Source organism: Lepidochelys kempii, chromosome 4 (genome assembly GCF_965140265.1).
Source record: "Lepidochelys kempii isolate rLepKem1 chromosome 4, rLepKem1.hap2, whole genome shotgun sequence".
In the NCBI taxonomy this organism is placed as follows: Eukaryota; Metazoa; Chordata; order Testudines; family Cheloniidae; genus Lepidochelys; species Lepidochelys kempii.
In genome coordinates, this window is record NC_133259.1 from 38008469 (window position 1) to 38033408 (window position 24940).

The 24940-nt window shown below is 38.7% G+C and overlaps 1 protein-coding gene across 3 annotated transcripts in view; it reads right to left on the reverse strand.

The window, feature by feature from the left end:
• Window positions 1–24940, reverse strand: part of SEC24D (SEC24 homolog D, COPII coat complex component) — a 95095-nt gene that overhangs the window by 57389 nt on the left and 12766 nt on the right. Inside the window, exons 4-8 of one of the 3 annotated variants that reach the window (XM_073340990.1) lie at window positions 20822–20970; window positions 16615–16890; window positions 15850–15971; window positions 11826–11937; window positions 8021–8148 (exon numbers count right to left, since the gene is read on the reverse strand). In XM_073340990.1, coding sequence (XP_073197091.1) covers window positions 8021–8148; window positions 11826–11937; window positions 15850–15971; window positions 16615–16890; window positions 20822–20970 — 787 coding nt within the window. Of the gene's footprint in view, window positions 1–8020; window positions 8149–11825; window positions 11938–15849; window positions 15972–16614; window positions 16907–20821; window positions 20971–24940 lie in introns of those variants that run through there. The other 2 variants (XM_073340993.1, XM_073340991.1) reach the window with 2 other exon arrangements.

Genomic DNA, 24940 nt, shown 5'->3' on the forward strand with positions numbered 1-24940 from the left:
GGTGACATTATACTTTCCATCTTTTTTTCTATCCCTTCCTAAAAGTTCCTAACATTCTGTTTGCCTTTTTGACTGCTGCTGCCTGAAATTGAGCTGAAGTTTTCAGAGAACCATCCATAATGGCTCCAAGATCTTTCTTGAGTGGTACTGGCTAATTTAGAACCCATCATAATTAGTCATGCAGTTAGGATTTTTTTCTCCAATGTGCATTACTTTGCATTTGTCAACATGAATTTCATCTGCCATTTTGTTTCCCAGTTGCCCAGGTTTGTGAGATCCCTCTGTAACTCTGCACAGTCTAATATCACAGACTTAACTATCTTGGAAATTTCTTATCTGCAAATTTTGTCACTTTTCCAGATTATTAATGAATACATTGAACAGCACAAATCCTTGAAAGACTCTGCTGTTTACCTCTCTCTATTATGAAAACTGATCATTTACTCCTACCCTTTCTTTCCTATCATTTAAACCAGTTACTGGTCCATGAGAAGACATTCCCTCTTATCCCATGATCATTTAGTTTCCTTAAGAGCCTTCAGTGAGGGACCTTATCAAAGGCTTTTTGAAAATCCAAGTACATTATACCCACTGGATCACCCTTATTTTCTTCAGCACTAGAGAGAAGCTCTGCGATAAGGATCTTGACGTGCCAATCCCGGAGGACAGGGAGGACCTAGACTTTGCTTTGAGAAGCTACCCCCCACTAACAACACCTTTGTGAAGGCTTGAGGAGTCAGCCATCAACCTGAAGAGGAGAATGGAACGTTGGAAATGTTCACAATTTAACAAGAGTCTCAGATCCTGATTGTGACAAGGGAAAATGGAACTGAATAGACACGTCCTCATAGGTTACATGGTCCCTGGTTCCACTGCTGTTGCCTTTGTTCTAGAATCTGAGTGTGAAAGAAGGAATCTTTAGTCAAGAGACTGGAGGGAGGGAAGTTTCTGCATGATCGATACCTTCGTTTGAATTCAAGTGATGTGAAGAGATCTTGAATAACCCAGAGACAAACTCTACTGCAGACAAATTAATTTCCTGCATATAGGAAAAGGTCAGATTCCCCTAACTGAGAACACACATAAGCTTTAGCATTAGACTCTTGAGTAACAGTGAGGGTGAGGAGAGGCCTCTTAATGATGTAATGCCTCAAACACATGCTGGAGTCACTAGTCAACTGTCATATAAACCAATATGAAAAAGGGCATGACATTTTAAAATAAACTGACAGATAGCTAGATAGGCAACTTTCCTTCCAGTCCTTCAGAAAGTTTTCTTAAGCCTATTATCTTCTGCTATGACAAAGCTTTCAAGTAGCATGGATAACTTAGTCATGTGAATTCTGTCTATTCCATCCATCTTATGCTTTATGATTTTAGCCTTCTATATAGTGTTAATAAATCCTTCAGCTCTAATTCTCTGTCTGCATCATATCTGTTTGGAGGAACATTACCCATAAGATAGCCAGTCCCTTTCGGACAGAGTTGTTCCGACCTCATTAGCTGGGAAGACAATAGAACATTTGACTCTCAGAACAACTCTGTTCCTTCCACTCCCCGGAGCACAGCAGAGCTCTTGTATTAAGTCTGCTGCTTATTTTAAGACAAGCCAGGGAGACTGCAGGGAGGTGTGATTTTGTGGGGATTCTCTTAAGTCTCCAGGATGAAAGATGGGAATGAGCAGTGAATGAATGGATGCAGTATTGACACACCTGGCAGTGGAGTGATCTGTGACAAGCCAGCTAGCTTCACCAAAGGCAACTAATATGAATCTACCAACTGAGGCTGAATAATAGTAACTCTGGAGCTGGGCTGCTTTCTGTGCTCTTTGCAAAGATTTAGAAAAAATAGGAAGAGCAAAAGGCACTGTAGATTTACTTTGCTGTTTAAAATCGGCTACAGCCATTACAAGTTTGCTCTTGACAAAATGATGATGTTTACAACATATGTCTACCACTTACCTTCCTTACAGCCAGTTACTACCACTCACCTTACTGGATACCTACCTTCTTCTAGCTTAACAGCACTGAAGCACTGGACCTTTCTAATTAAAGCTACTGGGGATGGTCTCTCTCAAAGTTAGTTTATTAATCCTTTCCATCGCCACAAATGTGGCTTTTCCTTCCAGCCCAACTAGACTGAGGCCAATAATTTCCTCCAAATTTCTCTAACTGAAAAAACTGACCAGCTTCCAGATCAGAGACTGTTTGTTCATTTATGGGAGATAACTCCATTCCTGATTTCAGGGTTTTCCTTGGACAATGCCACTCCTGGACTACTGGTTAAAGTTCAAGTATCTGGTTAATGTACTATAGTTCTGTATGGTTATGTCATGCTAATCTTGTCAAATACCAGAGGATTTACTGTTTTGAAAGGAAGAAAATTACACATTATTTTAAAATAATTTTTTCACCAGCAAATATTTCTGTAAATGAAGTCAAATTAAAATTAGGTGGTGTTGTAAAACAGGGCAAGACACATTAGTTATTAGAGAATAATTCTAAACACAAACTAAATCACCTATATTTATAAACACTGAAAACTTTATATTTAATTTTTTTGAATTGTTGAATGTTTGCTTTTTAAAAATGTAAAATACTCCTCTAAAATAATATTAATAGCAAGCAGCATTAAATGTTAAACAAAGATCACATGCTTTATCCAGGCTTTGGAAACATTCATACATCTCCAGAACAAACTTATGTAGGGTCTGGTCTATGATGATAACTCAGAGAGTTACGTTTATTTTTACAGTCTGTTGCTAAAACAGTGCCAGCTAAAAATAAGTCCTGTCAAACAATGATAGTGTATTCTCAAAAAACTATCACAAACAAATACTTTTCATAGATCATCCAAATCAAGATATTGAAGATAAAGAACTGATTTGTCTGTGAAATAATAAATAAGGAGTTAGTATAAATAAGATACTGTAATGTCTACAGTAATTAGCCTTTTGGCAAGGGAGAAAAAAAGTCCAGTTGTTATTCTGTTTTTAATTTTCCTTTCAACCAGTTTCCAGATTTAAGATTTAAGACTTACTGATCTATAATTCCCAGCTCACCTCTAGAACCTCTTTTAAATATATGTACAACATTTCCTGCCTTCCAATCCTCTGGACCAGTGGCTGTTTTCAATGACAGCTTAACATTTTCTGTTAGCAGCTCGACTAGTTCGTACTTGAGCTCCTTTACAACTCCTGGGTTTGGTAATTTATTGCATTTTAAATGATCAGTTTACTCCAGCACTACCACTTCTGTCACCTCAATCTCAGAACAGATCATCTTTATCACCAGAAAAGAGCAGGTCCAGGGTAAGTATCTTCCTAATCCTCGTCAGTGAAGACTGAGGCAAAGCAACCATTTAGAGTCTCAGCAATGTCCTTATTTTCCTTAATTACTCCCTTAAAACCCTGATGACCCAGCACACCCACCAATTCTTTAGCAGACCTCCTGCTTCTGATGTACTTCAAGAATTTCTTATTCATTTTACACTGTTAGCTACTTATTCTTAGGAATCCATTTTCCCTATTACTTATTGCCAGCTATAATTTATACTTCTATTTATTGGCTTCACTAGGATCAGAAGTCCAAATTTTGAAGGATTTCTGTTTGGCTCAAATAGCCTCTCAAACCCTGTCATTTAGCCGTATAGGCTTAGTCTTTCTGATTCCCTTCTTCTGCAGCAATATATATATATATATATATATATATATATATATATATATATATATATACATACACACACACACACACACACTCTCTGAGGTTGTTACTGGGATTTGTTTAAGTAGTATCCATGCCACCTTTAAGAATTTTACTTCAAATTAATGTCTCAGTGTCACTTTTTGGTGCCCTACCTGCCCCTAGAATGTTGAACCTAAATATAGTGTGGTCACTATTAGTGGCTCAGCTACTGTCACTTGAAATAGCTCCTGCGTTTTACTTAAAACTAGTCAAGAATTAGCCTCTCCTCTTGTGTGCTCCACAACTAGCCTTTAAGAAACTATCACTGAAGTGCTGAGAAATTATTTCCCTAAACTGTGTCTTCAGTATTTTATATGTGGGTAGTTGAAGTCCCCATTATCATCAATGCGTTAGATTTTACTTCCTCTTGGAATTTTTTTTTTTTTTTTTTTTTAGTCTGGAGGCTGGTAGTATTGCCCTACTAATATTTACATTCGTACAGGTTGGGATTTGTATCCACATAGATTCAGCTGTGTACTCCTCTCCACTCAGAATTGTTATCTTGATAGGTTCTGTGCAATCCTTTAGATACAGCCCTACTCCCCTGCTTCTTTGGTCTGGTCTGTTTTTCCTATGTAGTTTATAACCAAGTATAACAGTATTTCATTGGCTTTTGTCATTCCACTAAGATTCTGTAATGACTGTTCTGTCAAGGTCCTTGTCTACTGCAAGGCATTCTAGTTTGTTTATTTTTGCTTTTAAAACTTCTTGCATTTGCATACAGGCATTTGCTGTTTCTGTTCTTGACTAGGGGCCTGCTTTTATTTAACTCCTTAATCTGACACCTTGATGATTTTACAGAATTTACCTCTGTTCTGATCCTGTCTCTGCACTAGTTCAGTTGTAATTTGTATCCGACTCTTTGCTGGATACTCAGACACCACTGTATTACAGATGCCTTTAACAGATGTCTCTGTCCAAATTTAGTGCTCCTCAGCTTGTGCCAGCATTCCCTCAGCTCTTAGTTTAAATACTCCCTCAATATCTTATTTATTTTACAATGCCAGCAGTCAGCTTCTGTTTTGATTAAGGAGTATCCCAAAAACCTCTGTATATGCTTTTCTTTCCCCAAAATACCCTCCAGTGCCTAATAAACTTAAATTCCTCTTCTCAACCATGCACTGAGACTCTGCAGTTCCTTCTGCTAAGCTGGACCTGCATGTGGGACCAGAAGCATTTCAGAGAAAGCTATCACTGAGACCCTGGACCCAACACTTCTACCTCATAGTCCACATTTAGCTTCCAAGATCTCTCCCCTACATCTCCATATGCCATTGGCCAAGTAAAGTGAGCCCTATACCTGAGGGAATTTCTGTTTGTCTGTATGGAACATGATAATTTTTGAACACCACAGTCAATCAGTTAAAAAATTTCAGGGAGTATTCTAGTCAATTGAAGGGAAATCCGAAAAGCTTAGTTTAGAGGAAAATCAAGCTACCAATTGCTGGGTGCTGCAGATAGAGAAATCTCTCTGACACCCTTTGCTGCTGCCTATACCAATCTGAGCAGCAGCTTAATTTGCTGCATGGGGAGACTGTGTAGCCAGGGATCTAACAGACATAAAAAAGCCTTTCAGCATGGGGAGAAAGAAGCAGGGACCACTGATGGGGGGCGGGGGGGGGGAATTGTGTGTGAGGGGGGAGAAAGTGGGGACCTGGAGGGAGCAGGGAAAGAGTAGGAGTGGAGAGAAGATGAGGCAATGGTGATGAGGGAAGCAGAGACCCGAAGGAGAGGGACTGGAGAGCCGCAGGAGAAAGCAGGGACCATGAGGGAGGAAGATGAGCAGGGTGAGGAGCAGAGCCTGTTTATAAAGAACTCTGGGTTGATCATCTCAAGCTCTGCAAATACTGACTCTGGAAAAAGAAGGGTCCACAGGTGTGTGGCTGGACAGGTTAACAAGTATCTGGAGGGTAAAGAACAAAGCAGCTCTGAGTTCAGGGGCTGAGGAGTGTCTGTAACTCCTCCCCACATCATCTCCATGTCCATTCCCCACAACCACCACCAAAATGCTGCGTCGAGAGGAATCTCTCTGGTGCCCCCTGTGTCTGTCTATACATCACAGGCAGCATACAGTATGAAGCTGCTGCTTTCTCTCATAGGGCGTACCAACTGGTCTACTGAAGAAGCGAAGTGTGCAACTCTCTAGTTGGTACCAACATGTACCTCAAAAGCAGGGGATCTTTCTCCAGCCAGCTACAGGCTCCACACCTATGACCCCCTGGACAAAATTCAGCCCTGAAGTAAGCATACACAATTCTATCAACCTCAGACCTGAATTTGTTTACAGGATGAATTTATCCATGTTTTCATTTATTCCCCAATGCTTAGGTACAGTTTAGAGTAACTGAAATGCTGCCAGAAAAGCAAAGGTGAGGGAGTACTTTATACACAACTTCTGTTCAGCTGGATTGCCTAGTAACATGGCTTACTCCACAATGCAAACAATAACTCCAATAATGAAATCAGAATCCCTGCTCCAGATAACAGACTCCAGAAGGGAAGAGCAAGCACCACTGGATGCTATCACCACAGTCTGTACGGGCACATCAATTCACTCAGATATTGACACAAGACAAGGTTTTTCCTACATTTCCAGCAGTTTTATTCCTATAAACAAAAAACAATCCACAAACTCCTTTGTCAACACTGACCATTAAGAACGCAATTTGTAACAGGTGAATTTTATATCCTATTCTGAATTCATCCTGAAGCGTAAATGGTTCCCAAAGAACCACACAGGCCAATTAATAACAATTTATGTATTTACTATTTAAGCTGCACCCAGAGGACTATTATGCAATTGAGTGAACCTAACCCTCGCTCATAGCCTTTAAAATGTTATTTATATCGGTGAGACTTGGTATACACAATATACATTCATCATGATGGACTCAGTGCAAATAATGTAGGTATTTTATAAAGTTCTTGCCATCATAATGAAAATTTATCTATCTAGATCTCCAGTATTAAAGGAAACCAAATGCCAACTGTGCCATTGACTTGGTAAATAAAATCAATTTTATAGTTCAACTGTCATTTGCAGCTCCTTTAATTGATCCAAGTCACACCAAAGAGTCTGCAAAAATAGCGTACAGGCGGGCATGTTGTAGCCATGGTTCACCGAGTCCTAGTAATACATTCTGTGCTATTTTGTGTGTGTGTTTTTTTAAAATAAAAGAAACAAAATTAAACTTGTTGGTTGCTAGCATTGAGCGTTTTAGCAACTGCAGAAGAGAGGAGACATTACAGCTAATCAAATGAGACACTATGACCAGTAAAAACCAGAGTTTCCCTTCCTTTATCAAAAAGCCATCAAATGTCAAAGTGAGCTGCAACTTATTCAAAGATGGATTCTCACTTTGCACCTAATTCTCGTGAGCCCCATCTGCAGAATGCTGCTCGATTGCATTTATGGGAGCTCCTGTGAAGTACTCAGTATTCCGAAGGCATGGGTATTTTGTACCTGCCATCATTAATTCTAGTCAGAAAGTACTGGGTGAGAGACTTGAAATATTAGTGCACACACACTCTCTCACAGATATTTTATAGTCTACCTTGGTCAAGTCAAAAGGCTACAAAGAAGCAAAAGATTTAAAACCATAGTTCACAAGGGAAAGAGGAATCCCTTTTTTAAAGAAATATATGGCTTCAGTATTAGAAAACATCAGCAATTCTAAAACAAAAAATTGATATTGATATTGCTTAATATTTGTAAGGTTTTCTCCATATGAAAGAGCCTTTTTATTCACTGTGATCTTGACTTAAAAACAGAGCTACATATTTTAGCAGAAGCAGAAAAGATGAGGAATTTTCGGAGGGGGCTCAGCACCGCCTACTAAGATTGCGCAACACTTCTAATGATAAGACTCTGTTTGTCAAACTTTACCAGCCACGCTAGAATGTTTCATGCTGGGTGTCTACCTCATGCTAAATCCTTCTGGAAAATTTCAGCCAAAACTGTTGAACTGTTTCCAAGAATGAGGACAGGAACTAAGGAGTCAGGAGCAACAGATCTGCTGTGGAGCTGGGTATGGGTACGTGGTAATCTATGATGCCTAATTTTGTAGTCCTGATGACACCAAACCCTGTCTACATTAGCATTTGCACTCTTGCTAACACCAGTGGAGTTGCACCACTGCAAGAAATGTAGATTTTCTCCCCAAAATGCCGGGGTAAATACAAATACTTGACCACGAAAGAACTAGTCTGTCACATAAAATCATAATATGAGAAACCATGAAGTAGGTCTTTTGGATAGGTATTTATTGATCCCTTACCTCGTTTGGTGGAACAGCAGCAAAAGGCTTGATGATAGCAGCCAGTGGAATCTGAGCTTGTTTGGCCATATCTGAAGAGGATGGGAAGCAGTAGGCAGTACATCGAATATAACGAGGGCTGGCATTGCCTAAAAGAACATATTATGAGATAGGGTTATGTAGGGTGGATTGACTTAAATCAAAGCAATTTAAATCACTATTTTAAATCATGATTTAAATCAACAAGCAGGAAACCTTGATTTAAATAATGAATTTTAATTGTGTTCTGCATTTGCACTTTTCAGTTATTTTCTTAAAGAAAAGTTGATTTTCATTGCTTGGTAACAATTAGAACATTTTATTTTCACCTAAATATGATCTTTACATAATTTTGGTGCTTCTTTTTGCTAGCCAGGAGGATAAACTGTATCTATACACATTTATTTAAGAAATTACACAGCTTAACATTTTACTAGATGTTGATTAATATTTTACTTGCTATTAGTGTCAAAATAGCATTTTTTATTCAATAAAGCTACCTTCAATGTGTTGCATATGTATGAAATTTTTTTTTATCAAAACATGTTTTGCATTTAAAAATAATTTATTAAACAAAGGAAGTGTTCACTGTAGTTAGTGAATGGAACTGTTCCTAGTTACCACGTCCTTCAAGATTTTAGAACTAGTAGGTATCCCCTCTGACACTAACCTTTTATTCATACGTCAGAAGCAGAAAACAAGTTTTCCTGCTTTTTTCCAACTTCCAATTAATTTCTTAACTCTGAATAAATTAATAATGGAACTGAACTAGTGGAATACATTGAAATAAAGAAAATATTCTCCCTGCACCTGGAAAAAGAGGCTACTGCTGGGTTAGCACTTCAACAAACTCTAGTTCCAGGTGCTCAGCCAGTGACTTCCAGCAAGGGTTTGACTTCCTTTAAAACTTGGCAAACATGTTTCTTGAATTATTTTTAACTTAAATTTAAATGATTTTAACAGATAAGAAGTTTTGATCTTAACATAGGTTTCAATTTCAAATTTAATTTTAAATAGACTAATTTAAAAAAATAAACCTGTATTTAATTAAAAAATTTTAAATATCCAATTTTTTTTATTTAAAAACGTCATGGATTCTTATCCACATTGGGATTGTAAGAGAAAAAAAAAAGGACAGCAAAGCCAAAACAGTAATGCAAAGTGACAATTCAAATATAAACACTGAACATAAAATAAATATACTAGCAAAAGTTTCCTCCTCTTCCCATGTGAGCTTCTGCACCCTTTCCTCTCATGGGCTATCATCCCACTACACCTCTTCTTGATAGGCTTTCCTCAATGTTTCAGCATACTAAAGCTATTTAAAGTTCATTGGGGCAGGAACCTTGTTTTCTTTCAGTACTTGTCAGTGTCTTCCACACATATGTTGCTGTATCATTAATAATTATTCCTGGCATGAATATGCTATTGATGCTCCAGTAGAAAACCCTTTAGTGTGGAAATCATGGCTGGGATCTCAAAAGGAACCCCATGGAGCTGGGCTCCCAACTGCCAGTGAAAGTCAATGGGAGCTAGGCATCTCACTCTCAGACTCCTTTTAAAAGTTCAGCCTGAAACTGTACTACTTAGTTATTTGAAAGAGACTTCTTTGCTTAAAAGACATTCTCTCCCTTCCCTTCCCTCCCCTCCAAAAGCCAGAAGAATATGTAGTTATACATTTTTCCCAACTAGACTTTATCCAAACACAGTTAGATGAAGGCGGAGCTAATGGCATCACAAATTTAATTTACATGAGGGAGAGTCTTGTATTGAGTTATAACATGCACAAATTCTGCCATCACGAAATGCGTGTGGAAGTTGAGATCGGCAAGCACTCTAGCTGGGGGACTGGCAGATTGCCAAGAAAGAAATGGATGGAGCTACATAAACAAGAGGAAAAACTGAACCCAGTGACTGAGCTTGTACTCTGACCATATAGTTTGAATCTCAGGAATAGAAATGACCAGTATACTACAAGTTAAACTTGGCAAGTGTCAATTTTTAACCTTTTTAACCAGCATGGACTCAGCAGTGCGTCTGCATGATTCCTTCAATCATTACTTTTCCTGCCCATCTTAAAGGCCAAAAATTTTTAAAACGGCAGCATGCGCACAGGGGAAGGTGAAGAGGATTCCTTCATTAATTAGAAAAAATCTTCATAGCTATTTCCACTATTTTATACAATTAAACTACTCAAATATTTTATTTCAAATGAGAAGAAGATTGACTAAAATGTCATTCATATTTCATAGTTGAGGCTTATTCTTGTAACTGAAATACGCTTATTATAAATCCCAACAGTTCTGGGAAAGGATACAGCATATATTCCTTGACAATGTCCTTCAGCACATGGAAAGCCAGCCAGGTTACCCCTCATATGCAGTGCTTTTAGGGCAGGGGTTCTCAAACTGGGGGTCGGGACCCCTCAGGGGATCGTGAGGGTATTACATGGGGGGTCACGAGCTGCCAGTTTCTACCCCAAGTCCCACTTTGCCTCCCGCATTTATAATGATATTAAATACATAAAAAAGTGGTTTTAATTTAAAAGGGGGGGTCGCACTCAGAGGTTCCTACGTGAAAGGGGTCACCAGTACAAAAGTTTGAGAACGACTGTTTTAGGGCGTGCAACTCTTGCTACGAAGTGAAGTAATTCTGAACTGTGACACGAGTTTACGTGTGGATTGTAGGGCACAAGGTTGCTATTCTTCTCAGGCTTTTTTGATTATGTTATTAGGAAAAAGGGCTGTGCTCAGGTGACTCCTGTCAGATTCAAGGCTCTACTTGGAAGCCACGCTAGATGCTATGTTGTTTTGCTATGAAGGAGCTGGCAGTACTAAGGGCCGGATCCTGAGAGGAGCGGAACACTCCCCTATTCTCACTGCCTCTACTGGAGGAGCTGCCAGTCGCGCAGCCTCTTCTAGAGCAGACAGCCCTCAAACAGCACAGCAAGGCCCTGATCCTGGAAATGCTTAGGCATATGTATAATCTCAGTGAAGCCAAATATTAACAAAGCCAATGGGAGCATTCAGAATTGTAAACTAGGCATGTGCTTATGGTGTATACAAGGTTGAGGTCTAAAGATCTCAGTCAATTCTGGTACACAGAATATTTCCGTGCTACAAGTTTGCATTTTTGTCTCTCTCTCACACACACTGTTTTGTTCTACACAATACTGCTATGGAAATACAGTAATGGTGACTGCATTGCTCTGAACTATTAACATTTTGTATGGTCATTTCTCTTCCATGCTACCTTAACGAATAAGGTGAAAAAGAACAATTAGCAATGTTTTACAGACACAACAGACAATGGAAATGAAGGAGAATTAAGGATACATGAATGGGTTTTGCCTTTTATTTATGGCACAAGCATCTAATTAGTAAATATCTTTTCAAAAGTGCTGAGCAATCACATATCCCATTGAAATTAATGAGAGGTTCAGGAGCTCTTGGCATTTTTGAAAGTCATGCCACCACCTCTGTCTAGGTGCCTAATTATCATAGAATATCAGGGTTGGAAGGGACCTCAGGAGGTCATCTAGTCCAACCCCCTGCTCAAAGCAGGACCAATCCCCAATTTTTGCCCCAGATCCCTAAATGGCCCCCTCAAGGATTGAACTCACAACCCTGGGTTTAGCAGGCCAATGCTCAAACCACTGAGCTATCCCTCCCCACATGGATTTGGGAGCATAATTTGAAGTAACCAAATTTGAAAATTTCAGTCAATAATTGTTTTTTAACTTCATTTCAACTAGGAAAAAACCCAAAGTGATCACACAAATAGTTACCTTGATCTTGGATCACACAATCTGTGGTGACAAGAGGAGGAACTTGGCCTCTGATGTTTGTAGCATAGATTTGACCTCCTCTGGAAGCCTTATCATTTTCAATTACTTGAATCTGATGAATCAGAAATAAAGAGAAAAACATGAAATAGGGGAGATTATGGATTTCCTCAATTTCATAGAGAGTTTACAGGTAAACGCCCACCCCAGGCAACCCTATTAGCATTCATTATCTCTATAGATGTGCATAGTAGAAAAGGAGTATATTGTAGCATGTATTGTCCAAAGAGGATCAAAACAATATACATATATCTATGCCCATAACTGTTTCATACCCCTTCTTAGTTCCTATTTGCCTAGCGTTGAACTTTGTCATAGTACACCTGGATAATGGGCAAACCAAGAAGGTCAGACAGTCAATGCTCAATTCCCTCTTCTGCAAGAAAACTTACAGGAATGGACTAATGGGGAAGCAATCTCAGCAAAGTTCTCCAATGAAAGGAGAGACTTCTCCCTGAGTAACAAACGTCAGAAGAGCCAAGCTGGCAGGTCTTCTAAAGCCAGCAGCTGCCTCCAGGAGGCAAATTGTCACGCTGGGTGAAATTTTAATCTGCCCCTGGGGTGGACACAGAAATGAATAGCCACCTGAGGCCAAAATTAGCATGGCAAGTTGCTTCTTCAGCCCCACCTAAAATACAGAAGTGGAAATGATTTAACTAAAGGTGTTCTGTTGAACAGATTTAGCTAAACTGGTGAGCTGTTTGTGGACAGTCTTACATTTGTTTAAGCCTGTTTTATAGCAGCTTAGCTTGTACCTGAAATTTAACTGCGGTTGGGAGAACTCATGAAGTCTCTGTCAGACAGCAGAGATAGAGCCTAATACATCAGGATAGAGCCCACTGATTGTTGTTCAAAAGATATTCCCAATACACTGGGAAAAATCTTGGGGGCAAGTACCATTTTGAACTTTTCCCAACGTAACTGACTCTGTCCCTTTAAATGGCTACAACATTTCTGTATTGCATTTTAGCTTGCTTGACTTCCTCTCTACTCTTCATATTGTGTACCGATTGCTAGCTGCTTGCACAAAGGGAAAACCAATTATTTACTCCAAAAAAAGTCCATTGGCTGAAGGAAGTGAACCTTTTTCAGACTAAGCTCTGTAGAAAACGCATGTAAACGGTAATCTGAAGAGTTAACTGACAGAAATATATCATCATTCTTGGAACTAGCTGTTGACAAAGTACAGATGCTGCATTTCATAGATGTTGTTAGAGCTCAGATGAATCTTTAACATTTGTAGAAAAATCTAATCAACATTGGCTATACATAAAAAAGCATTTAGCTGGCAACACTATTGTAATTTTATCATATAAACATAACTAACACACACGGAGATATTTATTCCTGATTGTCAATTAGCTCTTTGCCCTTTACAGTCACTGACCCAGATCTCTTTTCTTTTAAACATGTTGTTCTGATCCTTACTGTGCTGCTAAAACAAACCATTTAACAACCTTTTTTTAACACTGCTGTCACTGTCAAGTTTGTTTATTCTCCTAAGGTAACTGAAACAAGACATCAGATTATTCCAGGGATATTTTTTAGATAGAATTCAACACGTTATACTGCTTTATGGGAAATGGTGAGATGACTTAGTTGGGGATTGGTCCTGCTTTGAGCAGGGGGTTGGACTAGATGACCTCCTGAGGTCCCTTCCAGCCCTGATATTCTATGATTCTATGACTTACCTATTAAAGGCAATGCCTACACTTGCAAGTCATAAAAACACTTATATTTTTAAAATAATAGTTTGTCACACTTAGTTACATCTGAAGTGAGCAACTGAGAGCCTTTTCCCTCAAGGTTCCTTCTCTCCAGTGTCAACTGTTATATACCATCTTCATCCATGCCTAAAGACAACCCAAATGGAGTCTAAACTGATCAAGGAAGTGGTCTTAGCCTCCTGCCCCAGCAGCTATATGCTGCTTCATGGAGTATTAACAATATATTTCTTTAATGTAAATTCTTCCTTACACATGGTGGAAAACACACGAAATTCCACAAATGCATAGTCAATAGTGCAGCTCATAGGCGTGGACTTTCCCTCTGCCCCATGGGTGCTCGTCCCCCCTGCCCGCACCACCCTCGCCCAGCCCCAATTGCACCCCCTTCCCCCAAGTTCCCACCCCTACCCCCCTCTTTACGACCTCCTCCCCTGAGCGTGCTGTGTCCCCACTCCTCCCTCTCCCCCCTGGAAAGTCCTAAGCGCTGCCTAACAGCTGTTAGACGGCAGGCGGAAAGTGCAGGGATGGGGAGGAGTGGGGACGTTGTGCGCTTGGGGGAGGAGCAGGCGAGGAGGGGGTAAGGGCTGGGGGAACTTGGCTGCCGGTGGGTGCAGAGCACCCGCTAATTTTTCCCCGTGGGTGCTGCAGCCCCGAAGCACCCACAGAGTCGGCGCCTATGGTGCAGCTGTCTATCCACTTGTAGCTTTGGGTCGGGTTTTCACATGTACCTAAAGCCCAGATCTTCAAAGGTATTTAGGCTCCTAACTTCCTAACTAGAGCTAAGCATCTAAATCCTTGAGAATCTGGGTAAAAGTAACTTAGGTGTTTAGTGACTTAGGTGTTTTTGAAATCACACCCTTTAACATTTTTGAGCTAACAGATATATGCATTTAAGTCCAAGACAAAATATTACAAATATTTCAGTGAGCTGGAGCCCCAATTAAACACAGGGATACACTCTATCACCTAACAGCACATTTTTGGCAAAGGCTCCTCAGCTTTGGAACTTGTTTTCCCACCCTGCAATTCCCCCTCCTCTGGTCCAATATTGTCCTCAGTTTGTTGGCTTGCCCAAGCAAAGAGAGACTAGGACAACTCTGGCAGTAGAATATAAAAGATGAGACATGCGTTCAGTTGCTGGCTTATGAGTTATGTTAGTGATAAGGCAGAGGGGAGCGCCTGAAGTAGTTCATTTGCATGGCTATATTATTAAGACGTAGCAAAGAATAGATGCTCCTTTTTTATGGAAGGACAGTAAAAACTGTAAGTACGTAATACCTAAAATTGGGAAACTAATAGTCCAATTAGCTGTGCAAGGTTAGACTCCACAGGGCTGCTGTCAGTAACAGTGGATAGTTAAAGAGGTCTTTGAACATAAAGCATTTCTAGAGGAGTGTGAAATCTTATTAGCAATTAGTGGCTGAGTAAATAATTTATTGCAACAGGGAGATGACCAGCCAAGAGATTAAATACAGTTCAAAACATTTTGTACGTTTGCCATAACATGTAAGGCCTGATTCTGATCTCACTCCAACCCATGTAAACGAAGAGTAAATCCACCGCCTTCAGCAGCATAAAAGAAAGCGAGGGGGGGGAAAAAATCAGGCAAACAGTAGAAAAGTTTTCCCAAAAGCCATTTTAATTCAACAGTAGATTAGGCCTGTACATCCTACTGCTTCACTGTCCATCATTTACAGATCCCCAGCGATGCTTTGGGTGATTTTTTCAACCCTCTGGGCATTTAGTTCAAATTATAATATTTCAGATACAGTTAAAGTTTTAGATCTTCCTGTAGTAACAGGAGATGGTGGTTTATTTGAAGCGTTTGCGAGTAGTAATTGTGTGTATGGATCCCTGGGAACAGATCAGGTGTTGCTGAAGGGAACCATACTGTGATATTACACAGCAGAATTCACATTAAAAAAAGCAATGAATTAGCAGGGTAGAAAGTCTACACTAATTTTCTAACAAGATTCATGGACATTTTCCAGAAATGGCACTAAAGCTACATGCTGCTGCCACTTCATCTAAAAGTGACAACATAACCCCTCTAAGTACAGAATACCACATAATTAAAGAATTATGTTATATTATGAACATATTCTATGAGCCATGTGGCACAGCATATTTTAGAAGTCTAAAAAACCCAACAACATAAAAACATGAAGTTAGCTTTGATATTTCTTTGTAACATTCTAATATGAAAGCATTCACTTTTAACTAAATACAATATTACTTACGGGGCTGGGGATGGAGTCAGGATCAAGCTTCCTCTGCTGTGGACCAGCAAGCTGTCCTGGACCCCCAGGAAAGGCACCAGGATAAGAGAGCTGAGAGCCTGCCATCTGAGGGCCATAGTTGGCTGCAGAATTACAAAAGCCCGTTCATCAAATTTAAAGCATTTAAACTCTGTCATGAAGCTCTTACATTGTTCCATCCAATGTCTGGGCATTTTATCTTGCCATACAAATGTTAATGAAATAAAACACAGTGTATTTCCCACTTCCTGCAAAATATGCTTTCTTTGTGGGAGGGGATGGAGAGGGGGAAAGAGAAAATCTCCCTGAAGTAGTATTTATGAATAATTTAAAACAAAAACAAAACAAGAAAAACACTTTTCAGCTCAGTTTCTCCCCTCCCCCAAAAAGGGAGAGAGAGTAGTTTTATAATATGATATAGCCACATTTTACAAAGGCCTTAGCCTGACTTCTATTTTTGTAGATACAGTTTTACAAGTGCAAGTAAAAGCTCCTGCACTTTTATACCCATGATTCATTGTTTGAAGGATAAGCCTAAAATTAGGCATGACATGCCCAGGTACCAAAGTTCCTCCTGCATGTGGCTGCTGTGGTGTAGTCAGCAGTGTCTCCAAGGACTGATTAAGTCCTACGTGTCAAAAGTGAAACTGCCCCTTTAGTTTCAGCTTTACTCATGAGATGACAGCAGTTCTATCGCACAATATTTAATGCATGTTTTTAAATAAGAAACCAAACATCCATATTTACCATGCTGTGGATGATACCCAGGCACTGGAGGTTGTCCTGGAAGTTGCTGCAAGTTGGCATTTGGGGGTACAGATCCTGGGATCCCATCCTGCATGGCCACTGGAGGCAGTGAGGGTGGAGTACAAACGCCATTCAGGTTATTTGCTGGTGCCGGAGGAATCTGAGATCCAGGTGGCAAGGCCATTTGCTGCTGTGTTGGTGGTGGTGGTGGACATGGACCTTGAAAAGATGTTGGAATCCCAGAAGGCATGAGAGAACTCTGAGAAGCACCAGGACCTGTGCAAGAACATTCCTGTGATATATCAAATTATTCGAAAATGATAACATACTAACAATCATTTAATGTTATTAGTTGCTAATATGTTTTCAGCCTATGTAAGAATACTGTACTTTAAACTGACAGTGCCTCTAATAATCCTTATTAATAACATGTCACAGCTTAAGTTTTCTAAAGTGCTTAGTAATTTTGGGTGCCCAACTTGTCACTCTGAGGTCTGATTTTCACAAAATGTTAAGTACAAACCCTCTGAAAAGTTATGCCCTTAAGGTATCTTGATCTGGGACTAGTTACTTTTAAAAGTTTAGGCTTAGGTTATTAAAAGCAAAGAATACTGAAATATCCAATTTTCTTTTTATGATGTGTTTACTTTCTCCAATTTACTAGGATTGGTCCATTGGAGAAAAAACATGCCACTCATTTCATGTTGTTTACAATCCTCTTCAGTTTCAGGTTCTCAGGTACTAAATGCTGCAATGTATGTTTTACACACACCGCACAGGAATACTTATCTGCTCATAAGAAAAACAACCTATTTCCAAATGAAATTATCATGCTTATAGAAATATTGCTTTGGGGCTTACATATTGTAAATGTTTGGTTTTTTTACGTTTTGAGTCAAATTTCACCTGACAGACCTTGTAAGAAAGAATTTTCAGGAGAGATAAAAGTACGTCAACTAAAACTCTGTAGAATGACTTCTTGCTCAAAAAGCTTAAAACACTAAAAGATATTTAGTTAGACATTTTAATTAGTAAACAAAACCCTCACCTACAAAATATAAGCCCACCATATCCTCAGATGGTATGAACTGACATAGCCTAGGATCTGCTGACTTCAGTGGAGCTATGCCAATTTAGATTAGCTGAGGATCTGGTCCCTAAATCTTACATTTTCTTTTCTTGCTTCGCTTTGGAGTCAACCAAAATATCAGTGTAAGTAGGAGAAACAGAGCCGTGTAAAACGTATACCTTCAGTAGACTAAGGACTATTTAAGGTCTACACTTAAATGACAGGGGAATGGCAAAAAAATATTTTCTAAAGGCAAACTATTAACAGTAACACAAATCAATTATTTTTGCCTAGTCTGAAACATCTTACAGAAGTATAATAAAAATGCTGGACCAAATCTAGCCCTGTGTAAAGCAGGCATAATGTCACTGTGCATTTGCACTCTCAGTGCATTTAATCCGTTAGGCTAAGGAATATTTTAAAAGCTCCCCCCATCCCCATCTTTGCAATTAATTGCACAAACTGAGGGCAAGATCCTAGCTAGAATAAACTGGTTTCATTTCATTGGAGTCAGCAACTAGTAAAGACAATGGAGTGATACTGAACTTATGCTAGCTAGGGATCTACTCCTGAATTTGGAAGGTTTTATCTGGTATCATACTACTTTGTAGTTGTCCTCATTAATCCTTCTAAACAACACAGGTGACAGTCAAAAAAACCCCAAAATAAGACACACAAACAGAGATGGGAGCCCAGTCCTGCTTTTATTCAAGTCAAAGGTAAATTCCAAACTGATATGAATGAGATCCAGCCCTAAGCTTGCACTCTGTAACTTTCAGTAGGTCTATAGAACCAACCAATTGAAGTCAATGGGAGGTTTGCATACAGACTAAATTTAAACTCTACTATTAAAAAATAAAATAAACACAAAAACCAACCAATCTTTGCTGGGAACAGAACAAAGAACTATCGCAACAGAGTCAACAAAAAGCACAAAAACTAATGTGAGAGTTGATATTTCAACAAGAACCCAGCAGTAGCTCCAGCAAAGCTGAAAACAGGTTTAGTAACATAATATAACTCTCAGAATTATGTGATCCCTAATTGTATTAGCACAGTATTTCTTATATGATCCCAATATAATCCTCATTCCAAGGGAACTTCATCAGCTTGAGTAGGTAAGAAAATACATGCACTTTCTTATTGTCAGAGAGCCAGATTCTCCACTCCTAAATAGAGCAAAATGCCCAATGACCCAAGTTTTGCCTGATGAAAGGCCACAGAGTTTGGCTCATGACCATATCATAGCATAGTTAGAAACCTTATTTTGTAACTTCTTGGATCCCTACTTCATCCAGAAAATGATTTTACAACAGATATTTCCCAAACCTTCAGAGTTCAGTCCCCAACACGGAAGGGGTGACACACATATTCTGGGCACTCACACAGCTTGCTTGCAAATGAAAGTCTTTCATTTGCATGCCATATTAGAAAACTACACATCTTCTTGTCTTCTAGTTGTCTTCTTGCACAAACCCAAAATTTGCAGACCCAAATGCTTCACCCAGATGTTTTGTGAAAAGAGAATAGGCGCGCGGATGTGAAAAGGTGGACCTGAGCAATTAATTTGCTTTCATAGATTTTGTTCTAATTTGCATTCAAGTTTTGGTTGCTATTGCAGAAATCAAAGTATCAAACTTTTAAAGATATGCCTAGAAAGACAGCACTCGCTCTCTTCCAGCACAAGTAAAATGAATGCATATGGGAACTTGGCAGTCAGCACAGAGGTTGGCACAATGACTCAAAAAGGTTCCCTATAAAATGGTGCTACTACTGTAAAAAGCACAAAGTGTTTAGCTCCAGATTACCTTTCAAACATCATAAAATTCATGCCTATGTTATCTGCTTTCAGAAACAGGTCTTTTAAAAGCAGGATATAGCTGAACTTCATCACTGGAAGCTAAGTCTGTTTACTGCTATGCTAGTGAATTATGCAACCCCATTATTAATTACTTATACATCAAACTAAAGTGAGGGTCAACTCTGAAAAGTAACTGTAAAAAATGACAAAAGGAGTCCCATGATTATTCTGTCCCAGTAACTTCACTTCACAGTTTTCTTGATTTTCAAATAAAAATTAGTTTTTTCTAATTGGCACCACAGCAAATTCACCCTGGGATCTGAAAGTCAAGCTGGGCTCTTTCACTCTCAAACACCATTACTGGTAAAAGATTCTACAGGCCAAATTCTGATTTCATTACAACTGTGCAATGTAATGGTCTTCAAATTATGCCATCTGTTACATCTATGCAACACCATTGTCTTCAGTGTAGGTGCACAGTTTTAAATGAGGGCACAATAAAGCCCTTAAGTAGAACTTTGTTAACAATTCTGATGATGTTATGCAAGCAAGAATAGAGTCCAGTTCACTCCTCTCATAGCTGTGTTCATTCTACAGCGTTAATCGGAGTAAAGACATAATGCACTCTAAAGTGAGCAGATATGACTTTCAGTACACCCAGAAAGCATATCTGTTGAGTTACCTTTTTTTTTTTAAGTCACTTTCGAAGACAAACCAAACTTTAAAAAAAGACAAGTTTCTAAAATTAGTCTCAATATCCATTAGTGGGAATAGCAATTAAATACCAAGGCATGCTGATTTAACAAGCAGTATTATGGAAAATATCTAACACAAAGAATGCTTGATAAACAGTAAAGTGGAATTTTTAAAAGTTCATAGTGTTGCCCTAACTCTCTTTCGACAGAAGTCAATGGGAATTTTACTATTACCTTTAACGATAGCACAGTTAAACTAGCACTCAGCACTTCTGAAATCTTCAGGCTATATTGGTTTTCAAATTTTTTTCATTTGCAGACACCTAAAATTTTTCAAATGGAGGTACAGCCCCCTTTGGGAATCTTAGTCTGTGGACCACAGGTTGAAAACTACTGCCCTATATGGTTCTTACAAGAACATTTAAAGGTAGACACACTTGAAGGAGCAGGATGAGACTGACATTTAGGAACCTGAGTAAGTAACATTGCTCAACACAGTGGTCTCAAAGAGCAATCTACAGTTTACTTTTGACTTATTTAACATTATGAAAACATCAAAATAGATAAATTGTTGGCTCTTTCATCATATTTTACTAATAGCTTTAGCTGATGAAAATGGATAAATGATAACGCAACCATTACCATAGTTATTTATTTGCAGGGTGCTGAGCTGATTAGCCAGTTGTGTTGTGGATGAAGAGGATGCAGTATTTGGATAGGATGGCTGTGATTGAGGGCAGTATGGGGGATAGGAAGGTGCTGCATTGTTGCGAGGTGAAGGGCCTTGAAACCTGAGAAGAGAAATTAAACTATGTTATATATATATATATATATATATATATATGAAAAAAAATCATCTCAGCCAATCACAACCCAGAAAGTCTAGTATCTCCTCACAAATGACACTGATACCTCTGACTATAAGGGCCAAAATTACAAAGGAGTCTCCTCAGATTGTCCCCACACAATGTATATTTTTATGACAATAGAAATGAAGTGCGCACACAGAGGAAACGGTGTGCCTATACAGAGAACAAATATTCATTTGCACACATAATTACTTATTAGAAGCAACTAAACCTGTATGTAAGATTTTACTGGTGCAGTTTAAAAAGTTCTTTTGAAATTCTGAACCCAAACGTCAAATAATCTGTCCCCTTTTCCACCTGTGGGGTACAAGGGGACAGCCTTAGTTTTGGGTGGATGAGGAAGATTCCTACTGTATTAACAAGGGGAGAGTGTGTGTATGTATCGGGGTGCGGGGGAGAGGAATAATGGGGAGAGAGTTGAAGAATCTCTGTATGCGGAGAAAAGAGGAACAGCCTGTGTGTGGGAAGCAGTGGGTGGTGTTCTGGTCTCTACACTGTTCTGACCATAATTCACCTCTGAACATGAAGGAACTGCCCTTTCCTTTAAGAAAAATATAACTTTGTTTTCTTGCTATCTTGTTCTATTTTGTCCTGAACTACAATACCAGTTCTTTCTAATGTAAGAATATGTGCAGTACACAGGGATAGGATCAGGATATAGTACACAATATACAGCGGATGAAGTAAAGGACTGGGAGTCAGGAGATGTAATTCTAGTCCTGGCATCACCACTGACCTGACATTAGGTCAGTCACCTTGCTACTCCATGTCCCTGATTCCCCTCCCATCCTTCATCTATCTTGTCTATTTACGCTGCAAGCTACCCAGAGCAGGAACTGACTCTCACTAAAAGTGTTTGGGCATAACACAATGGGGCTCCAATATGAGCTGGCACCTCTAGATTCTACCACAATACTAGCAATAACTAAAACTTCCTAATTTTGACATCTAATTAAAACACACACAAATACATTTTTATTTAAAATAAACTATTCACAAATATATCTGGACGACAACTAAAATAGAAATGTGAAGACAGTAGTTTGACTCACTGATGTCTAAGACATTGCTGCTAGACAGCACCAAATTAATAAAGAACATGCAACCAAAAATAGTTACAGCTAAGGATTTAGAAACTTACCATACAATTCTTTTTGTTACTCCTTGGAAGCCATTTTATTTAAGCTATTTTCTTTTTTTCTAAGGCAGCTACATACATATTTTTATTTATAAACTATACAAACTACGAATATTGCTACTGAACCACTCTGTGGTCAACTTTCTCCCTCTTCATTATCTTCCTCCACATTCTCCTTCTTATCCCTCCTGCCATCTTCATTTTATCCTTTCCCTATTTCATTTCACACTCTTCTTGTTCTACCCACTCCTGTAACCCTTTGTCCTCGCTCTACTTTCCCCAAACATCTACCAAAGCTCACCAAACATCAACCTTCTTCTCCAAAGTAAATCACAGAACTTATATCAAGAGAAGGCAGCCACCAGCCTCCAAGAATTTGACAAAGCCTCATATCTTTAGGGCATGCTGTTGAGTTTTGTCTGTGACGTTGGAAGCTGGCTTAAAGAAACTGCTAAGCAGGCAAACTGAATATTAATGCACAGACATGCACAAGCTTCTACTCTCTATTAGCTGGCAACTGATGTAATGCAATCATCATTATATGACAAATCAAGAGGTTCTAGTCATAAGAAGAAAACTTGATACAGAAAGATACAGAAAATTAATGTAACTTCTATTACAGATGGTATTTCTAACACCTGTTTGTTGCCTTTGTCTCCTCCAAGTAGAGGAGACAAAAAAGTGTAATCAATACTAAAGCTTTTCTCAGTGCTGGTTCACTTTCTATTTTTATATTTCTAATCAAACATAGAAAAGAAGGTCAAAGGTGATTCTCTATTCAGGGAATATATCCTACATAAAGGTTGTATGAAACACATGGTCCAAATTATTCCTCAGTCTGCATTAGATAGTTACTTGATCCACGAATCCAAAGATCAGTGTTTTTCCCCAGTGAATCAGATTTACACTTCTAACCCCAATAGCCATTCCAGAGCACAACATTCATTTGAAACAGCTGGTCTGACTTGTTCCTCCGAAAAGCAGAATGCACCAATATACAAGAATGAGCATGAGAAGTCTATTGGTGTCTAGCATGGATGTATTGCAAGAAAAAGGACAAAAGCCATTTGCCTTCAATCACCTAAATATACCAGCAGCCCAGCACCAGTAGCATATTAAGGTGCACAGTGAATACATATCGCTATTACAATAAAGCTTTTAATTGTAAATTTTGTAATAATACAAGTATTTTTAAACTACAATCTTGGGTTGTTTATGCAATCTATGCTTCCACCTTAAAAATAAGTCCAAACAGAAGTTGGGAATAGAAGAATAGTTCCCAATTTATTTGTAAATTTACTAGGGCTGTCAAGCAATTAAAAAAATTAATCGCAGTTAAGCAATAATAGAATACCATTTATTTAAATATTTTTGGATGTTTTCTACATTTTCAAAGATGTTGATTTCAATTACAACACAGAATATAAAGTGTACAATTTTAAAAATTTCACTTTACTGTTTATCAAGCATTCTTTGTGTTAGATATTTTCCATAATACTGTGTGTTAAATCAGCATGCCTTGGTATTTAATTATATTTATTTTTGATTACAAATACTTGCACTGTAAAAAACAAAAGCAATAGTATTTTTCAATTCGCCTAATACAAGTACTGTAATGCAATGTCTTTATCATGAAAGTTGAACTTACAAATGTAGAATTATGTACAAAAAATAACTGCATTCAAAAATAAAACAATGTGAAACTTTAGAGCCTACAAGTCCACTCAGTCCTACTTAGATAATGCTGCCCGCTTCTTGTTTACAATATACCTGAAAGTGAGAACAGAGGTTCGCATGGCACTGTAGTAGCTGGTGTCACAAGATATTTATGTGCTAAAGATTCATGTGTCCCTTCATGCTTTAACCACCACTCCAGAGAACATGCGTCCATGGTGATGATGGATCCTGCTCAATAACAATCCCAGGCAGAGTGGACCAACGTATGTTCATTTTCATCGTCTGAGTCAGATGCCACCAGCAGAAGGTTGATTTTCTTTTTTGGTGGTTTGGGTTCTGTAGTTTCTGCATCAGAGTGTTGCTCTTTTAAGACTTCTGAAAGCATGCTCCACACCTCATCCCTCTCAGATTTTGGAATGCACTTCAGATTCTTAAACCTTGGGTCGAGTGCTGTGGCTATCCTTAGAAATCTCATATTGGTACCTTCTTTGCGTTTTGACAAATCTGCTGTGAAAGTCTTCTTAAAACGAACATGTGCTGGGTCACCATCCGAGACTGCTATAGGGCAGAAATATAGGGCAGAATGCAGGTAAAACAGGAGAGATACAATTCTCCTCCCAAGGAGTTCAGTCACAAATTTAATTAATGTGTTTTTTTTTTAAATGCACATCAGCAACATGGAAGCACATCCTCTGGAATGGTGGCTGAAGCATGAAAGGGTATACGAACGTTTAGCATATCTGGCACATGAATACCTTGCACCACCGGCTACAAAAATGCCTGTTCTCACTTTCAGGTGACAATGTAAATAAGAAGCGGGCAGCATTATCTCCCATAAAGATAAACAAGCTTGTTTCTCTTAGTGATTGGCTGAACAAGAATAGGAATGAGTGGACCTGTAGGCTCTAAAGTTTTACATTGTTTTGTTTTTGAGTCCAGTTACCTAACAAAAAAACCTACATTTGTAAGTTACACCATCATGATAAAGAGATTACACTACAGTACTTGTATGAGGTGAACTGAAAAATACTTTCTTTTATCATTTTTACAGTGCAAATATTTGTAATCAATAGTGAG